Consider the following 12412-nt stretch of genomic DNA (forward strand, 5'->3'; position numbering starts at 1 on the left):
GATTTTAACTTTGCCCTTTATGTTAAAAAATAATGTTATTATCAGTTCTTTAATAATGAACTCATCTAAAAATGTACCATGGCAGACAGAAGCAAGATGTCTGAGGCAAGCCTGCAGGGAAGTATTCTTTCACCTGCCAATCAACCATAACTTGGCACTCTGCAAGCAGGTTTAAGTGCTAAAGAGCCTTCAGCAATGCAAGTAGATGGTAGGCAAAGCTGTATAGGGATCTGCAAGCAGGTCGAACCCATCCAGAAATCTCATAATTTCTGGCAGATTAAGCACCTGGACATCTTTTATTTTCAGCTTACATGTAAAGTATTCCAAATGTGTACAGTGTAGGAGAAAAAACATTAAATATTTTTTCTTGTGAGAATAAAAGAATAATTACAAATAAAAAAGAATAAAATGAAAACAACAAAAATTCAAAACTAGTCACCTAAATCTAAAACCATCCAAAGTTCTAAGTGTCTTTTCATTTTTAATACTCTCTATGATAATAATAATTTTAAAAGTTCAGTAGTTCTGAAGGATTTTGATCTTGCTGCTTTTCATGAGACATCAGAAATGTTTTTTTTATAGAGTAATGTGTGGGGAATGTAATCTGATGAATAATAAAGAATATAAAGCACCAATTTCAATTTCAAACTATGGTTCAAGTTCAAAGACTGATTAATTAGAAAACAACAACGACAATAATAATAATATGCCTTTTAAGTAAGGATTTTCTGTATCCACCCATCACCCCAGAAGAAGTAAACAACTAGAAAAAACTTCTGTCACAGTCTTTGTTGGAGGAAAACATTTTCTGGTATAACCTGAGGAACAGCAAGATTTATCAAATCTTAAACCCTTTATACCTCTAAATAACAGTGAGAAATGACTTCAAAGTGATCCAAATATATTGAGACAAGCTTCAATTTTAAAAAGGTTCAACTGCTTTTCCCTTCTCTTATTTATTTATAGTAGTTGATAATTTTATAACATGATTTTAAAAAATAAGAGCATTTTGTAAATTAAATTAACACTACTTCAGGTTCATAATCAATCCATGTTTTACTAAAAGTAAACAAAAAAATTTAAACAGATCCCTTGTTTCAACTTCTCTAACTCAATTAAACTAAACCATGACGTATGGGGCCACCCAAGAAGAACGGGTCATGGTGAAGGTCTGACAGAATGTGGTCCACTGGAGAAGGGAATGGCAAACTACTTCAGTATTCTTTCCTTGAGAACCCCATGAACAGTATGAAAAGGCAAAAAGATAGGACACTGAAAGATGAACTCCCCAGCTCGGTAGGTGCCCAATATGCTACTGGAGATCAGTGGAGAAATAACTCCAGAAAGAATGAAGGGATGGAACCAAAGCCAAAACAACACCAGTTGTGGATGGGACTGGTGATAGAAGCAAGGTTCGATGCTGTAAAGAGCAGTACTGCATAGGAACCTGGAATGTTAGGTCCATGAATTAAGGCAAATTGGAAGTGGTCAAACAGGAGATGATAAGACTGAACACTGACATTCTAGGAATCAGTGAACTAAGATGGACTGGAATGGGTGAATTTAACTCAGATGACCAATATATCTACTACTGTGGGCAGGAATCCCTTCGAAGAAATGGAGTAGCCCTCATAGTCAACAAAAGAGTCTGAAATGCAGTACTCGGATGCAATCTCAAAAACGACAAAATGATCTCTGTTCGTTTCCAAGGCAAACCAGTCAATATCACGGTAATCCAAGTCTAATGCCCTGACCAGTAACACTGAAGAAGCTGAAGTTGAACAGTTCTATGAAGACCTACAAGACCTTCTAGAACTAACACCCAAAAAAGATGTCCTTTTCATTATAGGGGACTGGAATGCAAAAGTAGGAAGTCAAGAAACATCTGGAGTAACAGGCAAATTTGGCTTTGGAGTACAGAATAAAGCAGGGCAAAGGCTAATAGAGTTCTGCCAAGAGAACGCACTGGTCATAGCAAACACTCTCTTCCAACAACAAAAGAGAACACTCTACACATGGACATCACCAGACGGTCGACACTGAAATCAGATGGGTTATATTCTTTGCAGCCAAAGATGGAGAAGCTCTATACAGTCAGCAAAAACAAGACCGGGAGCTGACTGTGGCTCGGATCATGAACTTCTTATTGCCAAATTCAGACTGAAATTGAAGAAAGTGGAGAAAACCACTACACCATTCAGGTATGACCTAAATCAAATCCCTTTTGACTATACAGTGGAAGTGAGAAATAGATTTAAGGGACTAGATCTGATAGACAGAGTGCCTGATGAACTATGGATGAAGGTTCGTGACATTGTACAGGAGACAGGAATCAAGACCATCCTCAAGAAAAAGAAACGCAAAAAAGCAAAATGGCTGTCTGAGGAGGCCTTACAAATAGCTGTGAAAAGAAGAGAAGCGAAAAGCAAAGGAGAAAAGGAAAGATATTCCCATCTGAATGCAGAATTCCAAAGAATAGCAAGGAGAGATAAGAAAGCTTTCCTCAGTGATCAATGCAAAGAAATAGAGGAAAACAATAGAATGGGAAAGACTAGAGATCTCTTCAAGAAAATCAGAAATACCAAGGGAACATTCCATGCAAAGATGGGCTCAATAAAGGAGAGAAGTGGTATGGACCTAACAGAAGCAGAAGATATTAAGAAGAGGTGGCAAGAATACACAGAACTATACAAAAAAGATTTTCATGACCCAGATAATCACGATGGTGTGATCACTCACCTAGAGCCAGACATCCTGGAATGGGAAGTCAAGTGGGCCTTAGAAAGCATCACTACGAACAAAGCTAGTGGAGGTGATGGAATTCCAGTTAAGCTATTTCAAATCCTGAAAGATGATGCTGTGAAAGTGCTGCACTCAATATGCCAGCAAATATGAAAAACTCAGCAGTGGCTACAGGACTGGAAAAGGTCAGTTTTCATTCCAATCCCAAAGAAAGGCAATTGCAAAGAATGCTCAAACTACCGCACAATTGCACTCATCTCACACGCTAGTAAAGTAATGATTAAAATTCTCCAAGCCAGGCTTCAGCAATACGTGAACCATGAACTTCCAGATGTTCAAGCTGGTTTTAGAAAAGACAGAGGAACCAGAGATCAAACTTGCACATCTGCTGGATCATCGAAAAAGCAAGGGAGTTCCAGAAAAACATCTATTTCTGCTTTATTGACTATGCCAAAGCCTTGGACTGTGTGGATCACAATAAACTGTGGAAAATTCTGAAAGAGATGGGCATACCAGACCACCTGACTTGCCTCTTGAGAAACCTGTATGCAGGTCAGGAAGCAACAGTTAGAACTGGACATGGAACAACAGACTGGTTCCAAATAGGAAAAGGAGTACGTCAAGGCTGTATATTGTCACCCTGCTTATTTAACTTATATGCAGAGTACATCATGAGAAACGCTGCGCTGGAGGAAGAACAAGCTAAAATCAAGATGGCCAGGAGAAGTATCAATAACCTCAGATATGCAGGTGACACCACCCTTATGGCATAAAGTGAAGAAGAACTAAAGAGCCTCTTGATGAAAGTGAAAGAGGAGAGTGAAAAAGTTGGCTTAAAGCTCAACATTCAGAAAACTAAGATCATGGCATCTGGTCCCATCACTTCATGGCAAATAGATGAGGAAACTGGCTGACTATTTTTCTGGGCTCCAAAATCACTGCAGATGGTGATTGCAGCCATAAAATAAAAAGACACTTACTCCTTGGAAGGAAAGTTATGACCAACCTAGACAGCATATTTAAAAGCAGAGACATTACTTTGCCAACAAAGGTCCGTCTCGTCAAGGCTATGGTCATCCATACATAGTCATGTATGGATGTGAGAGCCGGACTATAAAGAAAGCTGAGCGCTGAAGAATTGATGCTTTTGAACTGTGGTGTTGGAGAAGACTCTTGAGAGTCCCTTGGACTGCAAGGAGATCCAACCAGTTCATCCTAAAGGAGATCAGTCCTGGGTGTTCATTGGAAGCACTGATGTTGAAGCTGAAACTCCAATACTTTGGCCACCTGCTGTGAAGAGTTGACTCATTGGAAAAGACCCTGATGCTGGGAAAGATTGAGGGCAGGAGGAGAAGGGGATGCCAGAGGATGAGATGGCTGGATGGCACCACCGACTCGATGGACATGGGTTTGGGTGGGCTCCGGGAGTTGGTGATGGATAAGGAGGCCTGGCGTGCTGCAGTTCATGGGGTTGCAAAGAGTCGGACACGACTGAGCGACTGAACTGAACTGAACTGGTTTCAAGGACTCTTGATACAATGAGCTCTACAAGAGATTCTCTTGTAGAGAATCTGAACACCTATGAACTTCATAATTACTAGTAAAAATCCTAGGTATAGTTTTATTTAATAATACTATATTCTAATTAGAAATTATAAATCAGTATAATAAGCTTGTAATATGACACAAATAGGGCTTCCCTGGTAGCTCAGCTGGTAAAGAATCCGCCTGCAATGTGGGAGACCTGGGTTCAATCCCTGGGTTGGGAAGATCCCCTGGAGGCCGGCATGGTAACCCACTCCAGTATTCTTGCCTGGAGAATCCCCATGGTCAGAGGAGCCTGGTGGCTTCTAGTCCATGGGGTCACAAAGAGTCGGACACGACTGAGTGGCCAAGCACAGCACAGCACGTTACAAATAATCTTCAGCTTGGAAATGACATCATCAAAAAAAAAAAAAACAGCCCTAACAAAAATGTATGACATTTTAAAGATAAAAAAATAGTGCCAACCTCTGAAATTTTCTTTTAAAAACATTTTAACAAAAATAAATGCCTTTGGGAGAAAACATGCCTATGACAGCTCATGGTATAGGATACCACAGGATGCTCCATATCTAATAACATCTCCTGTTCTCCTTTAAAACTGTGTAATAGTCTTAGTTTGTATGATATTGTTTAAGAAAACCAACTTTCCTTTGTATAAACCAGGAGGATGGATATTATGCTAAGTGAAATAAGTCAGACAAAGACAGACAAATACTACAGGGTATCACTTATTTGTGCAATCTCTAAAAAACATAAAGTCAAACTCATAGAAATAAAGAGCAGATGGTGGCTGCCAGGGGATGGGTGGAGGGGTGAGTAGGGAATTAGGCAAAGCTAGCAAAAGGGTGCAAAACCCTTAGCTGTAAGATGAATAAGGTCTGATGTTCTAGTGTATACCATGGTGGCTATTGTTGATAATACTGTATTGCATAACTGAACTTTGCTAGGCAAGTACAAACTAAGTGTTCTCACCAAACAAAAAGTAAATATGTGAGGTGATGGATATGTTAATTAACATAAAGAATTAATTAATTCTTTCACACTGTATATGTATATCAAATCATTATGTTGTACACTTTAAATACATTATAATTTTATTTATACCTCAATAAAACTGGGGAGAAAAACAAAATAAAATCTCTAGAACTAGATTGATCTGAGTTTAAATTCTGGCCCTTTCAAGTTTCATGGGAACTTGGGCAGATTACTTAACGTATCTCAGTTTTCTTATCTATAAAACAGGAAAAGCAAACATACCTGTCTCATAAGATTACTTGCCCATTAAATGAAATAGTTCAGGCAAAATGCTTAGTGTGCCTGGGACACAGAAAGACCTCAATAAATGTAACATCATTAATAGTTATGACAATAATGATTTTCTTAGATATCTAGTCCATGTGCCAGGCACTGTGCTGGTGTTGGAGACAGATGGAGAGTTGAGGCAGTTCTTTCTCTCATGGTTAAGAACTCGTCAGGATACAACATTGTAAATCAACTATACTTAAAAAATACATATATATCCCACGCCCTGTTAAAAAAAAGGAGCTTGTCAGAGAAGAGGAATTAATAAGCAAGCACTATTAATAAAAAGCTGTGGGAAGCGAAGGGTCATTTGTGTGGGATGACAGAGAAGAGGCACCTAATCTCATGTGAGGATTGGTTAGGAAGGCTCTAACAGCAAGTGAGAAGCAAGTGAGAACTGAACTGAAATCTACAGGATGTCACCATTCATAATGAAACAGTATTTTGACTCTTAGGAGTACTTCTTAAGCTCTGAGAAGGAAAAAAAAAGCCTGTTACCATTTAATTGAATCAAAATATTTTGTTGACCAATGCTCTAATTTAGGAAACACTCACAAGTGTTCTAAAAGCCCTGTAACTGGTGTGTATCATTTAAACAGTTAACAATTTCTTTTATACTACTTCACATTTTCAAATGGAGCTCAAAATACCATCTGAAGATACAAACACCTGAAAGTTTAAGTATAATCAAACTGTTAGAGTACATAAAAACAAAACAGTTGTATGTATGCTAAACTAACTACTTTGTTGTACAAATGGTCTAAGGTGGCCCATATGAAATGATGTCTTAAATAAGGTCCTCAGCATGTAACATCATTTCTGAAGTAGGAGAGATCCTAGTTAAAAGATAGTCTCAAATCATGGACCTTAAGAATAATGCTAAGACTATGTATATAGTAGTCAACTCTCCATTAATTGGAGGTAATGTGGGAGAAACTGCAGTTAAATTACATTAAATCTTCAATTACCCAAACTGTCCTGATGTGTTTAGGGATGTGCTCAGGTCCTTCTCCGGTGGCTCAGATGGTGAAGAATCTGCCTGCAATGCAGAAGACCCAGGTTTGATCCCTGGGTCAGGAAGATCCCCTGGAGAAGGAAATGGCAACCCACTCCAGTATTCTTGCCTGGAGAATCCTCATGGACAGAGGAGCCTGGTGGGCTACAGTCCACGGGATCACAGAGAGTTGGACACGACTGAGTGACTAATTTTTACTTTTCACAGGTACCCAAACAGACTCAGTTTCAGGAGGAAACTGATGCCTGTAGTTTAAGACATCTTACTTCCTACAGCAGAACAACTTCTGGGGGTAGAAAGACACTTTCTAGTCCTTGAAGCCTGTAGCCACTGTTCAGCTATGTCTTGTAAGTAACTATAAAAACAAGCTGGGTTCCAACCAAACATTCATTCTGACAAAAAGATTATTATGTACTACTTTGAAAATCAATTATAAAACATGATCTATGATAGATACTTAGTGACATTATTATTTCTTGACTTTAGAAAAGTATTTCTTATTTTCTAAGGATAGGATCTTATACTCAATCCCTAGCATAAGCAATACAGTCTATACAAGTGTCATTCCTACTTTTTTGCAAAGATGAATAAAATACCTAATAAAGAATGTAAGACAGCACTACATAAGTTTTTACCTAGTATAAAAAAAATGACTCAAAATACATATTCTTTAGATAGGTTATCTAAAAACTATGAAAAGTAGCATGCTTAAATTTTAATTTTCATATTCTGGATGCTGCTGCTGCTGCTGCTAAGTCGCTTCAGTCGTGTCCGACTCTGTGCGACCCCATTGACGGCAGCCCACCAGGCTCCCCCGTCCCTGGGATTCTCCAGGCAAGAACACTGGAGTGGGTTGCCATTTCCTTCTCCAATGCATGAAAGTGGAAAGTGAAAGTGAAATTGCTCAGTCGCGTCCGACTCGTAGCGACCCCATGGACTGCAGCCCACCAGGCTCCCCAGTCCATGGGATTCTCCAGGCAAGAGCACCAGAGTGCGGTGCCATTGCCTTCTCCCATATTCTGGATACTTGAATAGTTAAACCAGTTTGATCGACAGGCCAGAGACCACAGTTGTGAAAATATTCAGATTGTTGTGTATTATCAGGCTTTCTCTTTGGTTACAAAATTTCAAGTTGTTTGCTTTATATAAATCAGATTTTTACTGATAAAAACTCACCATTCCCAAACTCTTAGGCTCTTATCATCAGATGTGCTTACAAATCTCCTATTCTCATCGACAAAAACAATGGTGTTGACAGCTCCCAAATGCCGATCATATTCCTGTACAATTTCTCCACTTCGAATGTCCCACTGTATATCAGATAAGGGAAAGGGCAAAGACAGAAGTAGAGCAGATTTATGAAAACAAAGGTCATAATCATGATAAATGGAGAAGGAAAAGAGATCTCCAATATCATCTTTTTATACACTGACTGCTTTCTGCTAAGACTAGAGCATCAGCAGACCCTAAAAGTGGCAAACATTAAACAAGTTAATATTCCTTATTCCAGCCCCTGATACAATGTAAAGCTCAGGAATCTTAATAAAAATATTGTGAAAAGACTTACTTGCACAATCTTCTTATCAGACATCCCAGCCACAAAGAGATTTTGCTTATCTTCATCAGGATTAAATTTGACACAATAGGGTACTTTTCGGTTTGTAAATCTTGATATACACTGTCCTAAAACCAAAGACCCAAGTTAAAGTAGGTAAAATAAATTTGGCCATTTAACGATAACCCTGGAATTAAGATCTAGAGATCATTTGCTAATAAATTTGGAGAAATGGCAGCCTGTTTGTTGTGTACTGCAAACTACATTGTTCCTTTTCATGAATTTTTAATGATTAAAAATAATATTTTCAAAAGTAAATCTGTATCATCAATTGCAGAGCAGATAAAACTCTCCAGGTAATTAAAACATGGAGTAAAGAGTTGAAGACCACTGCCAAAGAGGTTAAGAGTATGGGGGTTAGCATTAGAAAGACCTTGGTTTAAATCCAATTTGACCATTACTAGCTGTGTAACCCTGGAAAAGTTACCTTTTAAGCCTCAGTTTCCTCATCTATAACAATAATAGTATTTAAATTCATAGTGAGTGATATTGTTAGGGCTGAACAAGATACTACATATAAGTGCTTAGTATAATGCTTGGTAAACAGTGTTCAAAGCTATTAGCTATTTTCTTTATCCTTAAATCTCAGTAGGATGAAAGATGATTCTCTGATTATATGAAATTATACTAGCCACAATGTGCTAATGTAATCAATATGTCTGTGAATATATAAAACCAATCTGCTTATGGAAGTTTAGACCTATATTTTAACAAATTGGGGCAATTAAATGCAGCGTGGTAGGTTATGTAGGGGATAACCTAAAGATCAATTAACCAGTCTATGGAAAATTTCAAATTTCCTTATCTATCAATATATTTGCTTTATTTATAAACTGTATTTCGTGGAAAGGAAGTTTCATACTTAAAGAGCTACTTTTACAGCTCAGTTTCAACTTTATAAACATTTTGTGGTATTAGCTGACGGACAATGATATAAGAATCAGCAGTTAGAGAAGGTACCATTTTGGCACAGAAGACCACTCACGTTGTTCCATTTAAAAAAGCTAATTTCTAAGGTAAATATGTGTTAATACAAGTGAGCTCTTACCTGTCTCAGTGTCCCAGAGCTTAAGATACCTGTCATAAGCTGCGCTGAGGAACTGTGTTCCTGCAGTATTAAAGCAGATGTCCCTAACAGCTTTACTGTGACCTAAAGGCAGAGACAATAGAAATGGAGGTGAGGTGAAGTGTCTTCATTTAAAATATAAGCACCATAAGAGAAACAGCATTAAACAGTGTCTTCCAAGCCACTCTGAGTCAAAATCACTAGAACTCTACCTCCTGATTTACTGACTCAGAATATATTATGTGTGGGCTACAGAATGTAGGTGTTTTCCCTCCCTTTGAAAAGCTCCTTAGGTGATTCTGATGCATAACATTTAGGTAAGAATCAAGAGAAAAGATCCAACTTTGTTTTAAGAAGTATCTCATGGCACTCTCTTAATAATGTAATACATAAAGCTGATGACTGGTCAAGAATCTAAGGAAACTTAACAGTCCAATTATTGCCAATGAAAGAGAAATGACTGGTGACATTTTTAAGGTTCACTCTGAAATTACCAGCCAAGCCAGAAGTGAAAACAAAGTGACCTAAAGCTGACGTTCATGAAAATTGTGGCCTCTGTTCAATAATTGTATATTTCTGGGATTACTGAATTTCATAGAAATGGATTCACCATCTCATAGACTAAACCTTTTTAAAAACAAATATTAACTACATTTAGTTTTAAAATGGCATTTGACAATAAATTAGTTTCAAGGTGCTTTGCTTAGAAATCAATCTTACTGGACCAATCAACTCTTTTGAAAGTTATAGGGGTAAATAAAATGTGACTAAATGAAAGCAGAAACTTTCCAATTTTTTTACTATCCCACTATGACCAGGACAATTGTACAAAATGTGCATGGCACAAATGGTCAACAGGGGCCCTAAATCACCACCACCACTGATGACCTCTAGTCATGGCAAGCAGGCATTCTTTCCTACAGCAGGAGTCCTGGTCAGAGCTGTTATTATCTTTCTAAGCAGGAATTTTCAGTTTTCCAGTGAAAAGCAGCAAGAGCAGGGAGGACAGATGAGGACCAAATCCCCTACATCACAGGAGACATTTGGTTCCCTGTATGCTGCCAAGAGCCTTCCCGAAAGTCTTCTGGGCTGCCCTGGCATCTCGGGCAGTATTTATTTGTGCAATGAGGCCCTAAAACTGTAACAAAGCACTACAGAATGGACTCCCACTTAAATCTAAAAACAGAGCCAATACAATTCAAATACCATTTCATTTTGGTATAGTTAAATTTGGAAATGTAACCAGTCTTCATGCAAAATCTGGCAAAGACAATCTACCAGAAGGCTAGTCTGCCACAAAGCTATCCTCTTTTTGGTCTTCTTTCCTTCAAGGAGTTCTCTCAACCTTTTCTTTTTAGCTGTGTTTGTAGCCAATTCCCAGTCTCTCTTCAAAGCTCAACATCTGGCTATCTAATTGCTTACAAGACATTTTCATCTCAATATCTCAAAAGCAGCTCAAATCCCATGAGTCTGAAACCTTGTCATCTTCCTAAGATGAATGGCACCACCATTTATCCAGCCACCTGGGAGTTGCTCTCGATTCCCACCTCACTCTTTTTACATTCACTTCTAGTTACTAAGAGCCACTGCTTGTATTTAACTCTTCATTGTTCCTTTCCTCTCTTTCTGCTGCTTTAGTTCTGGCTCTCATCATCTCTAATCCAGACTAATGAAATAGCTTTGTAAATCATTTTTTTTTTTGCCTCTAGGCCTGCCCCACCAGAGTATCTTCTATACTGCCATTGTGATCTTTGTAAACTTCAAATCTGATCATGATGCTTTCCTGTAAGAGCTGTTCAGTTGTTGGCTTCTGAAGACCCCCAAGACAGACCAAAGGTCTTTCACACACTGCCCACCTCTACTGCTTTTCTCCCCTATTGAGATGAAAATGTCTTCTCCCCTACTGCTTTTCTCCCCCATCACTGTATTCCTCACGCTTACAATGCTGAGGTACAAGTGGTTCCCTCAATGCAGTTCTTATATCACTTCTGCTTCAGCTTCTGTTGCTCTCTCTTCCTAGTTCTTTGTTTACATGGGAGACTTAACCCTCCTTCAAGACTCACTCAAGTCTGTGAAGGCTTTCCTTCACATCAGTAGCAAAATCAGTAGTAGTAAAATTACTGTTGATGATGTTACTGTAGTTTAAAAAGTCTTTCCGAACAGATTTATAGCCAGAGAGAAAACAAATATTACCAATAAATGTTCGCAGACAGCGCCTGTCTCCATAAACCTCCCATAGCTGGAGGAAAAAAAAAAACAACACAGAGAAACGTTAAATTTAATACAAGGCTTTGATAAGATGACAACTTTCAACCACTAACAATAGTCATATGCCAGCTACGTGTGTGTGTGCCTATCTGTGTGTGTACAGGGAACTTAACCAAGGCATTACATATCATTAAACACATTGTTTGGTGCTATTGCCTCAGATGGTAAAGAACCTGCCTGCAATGCAGGGGACCTGGGTTCAATTCTTGGGTAGGGAAGATCCCCTGAAGAAGGGAATGGCAACCCATTCCAATAGTCTTGCCTGGAGAATTCCATGGACAGAGGAGCTTGGCAGGTTATAGTCCTTATGGGCCACAGAGTCAGACACAACTGAGTGACTAACACTGTCACTTTTTGTTTTTTTCACTTTTGGTGCTATTAGTCTCTGTTACACTATTTAGACTATACACATACTCGTGCGCATGTAAGCGCGCACACACACACATACACACTTTAAACTCTGAAATTAAGAGAACTTAACTTAGATGGAGCTTATACAGGTGATTTTCATTTTCTTCTTTTCTGTATTTGACATTTTCTGTGATGAAAAGTTTCTACTTATGTAATACTATAAACTAGCTTTAAAAGAATTAAATATTATTAAAACTGCCATCTTACAACATTTTGGTACTGAAAAGTTTTTTTTTAACTCTTCTGAAGTACTATTATAAAAGCTCTTATGAGTGCTCGCTTTGGCAGCACATATACTAAAAGCTGTTATGAAAATGAAGATCTAGGCTAAAATATAACAAGCTCATAGTTCTCATTACATCTAAAGTGAATTAATACAACAGCTTTGAAACTACCTTTACTCCTGCCTGCCTCAAATCCAGTCCTGGACAGTGTTGCTAGTGATCTG

At 38.3% G+C, this 12412-nt stretch overlaps 2 protein-coding genes across 14 annotated transcripts in view; one reads left to right on the forward strand and one right to left on the reverse strand.

Moving 5' to 3' along the window:
- METTL24 (methyltransferase like 24) overlaps positions 1-12412 on the forward strand; it is a 163504-nt gene that overhangs the window by 130453 nt on the left and 20639 nt on the right. The gene's annotated exons all lie outside the window — the stretch shown is intronic.
- CDC40 (cell division cycle 40) overlaps positions 1-12412 on the reverse strand; it is a 46152-nt gene that overhangs the window by 6082 nt on the left and 27658 nt on the right. For 11 of the 13 annotated variants that reach the window (XM_081530613.1, XM_081530625.1, XM_081530615.1 and 8 more), the window contains 4 exons: positions 11479-11524; positions 9268-9369; positions 8172-8287; positions 7781-7914 (listed from right to left, as the gene is read on the reverse strand). In XM_081530613.1, coding sequence (XP_081386739.1) covers positions 7781-7914; positions 8172-8287; positions 9268-9369; positions 11479-11524 — 398 coding nt within the window. Of the gene's footprint in view, positions 1-5544; positions 5605-5718; positions 5816-6557; positions 6629-7780; positions 7915-8171; positions 8288-9267; positions 9370-11478; positions 11525-12412 lie in introns of those variants that run through there. The other 2 variants (XM_081530618.1, XM_081530617.1) reach the window with 2 other exon arrangements.

The sequence above is a fragment of the Giraffa tippelskirchi genome, chromosome 9 (genome assembly GCF_054371585.1).
Source record: "Giraffa tippelskirchi isolate mGirTip1 chromosome 9, T2T-mGirTip1v1.2.pri, whole genome shotgun sequence".
NCBI lineage: Eukaryota > Metazoa > Chordata > Mammalia > Artiodactyla > Giraffidae > Giraffa > Giraffa tippelskirchi.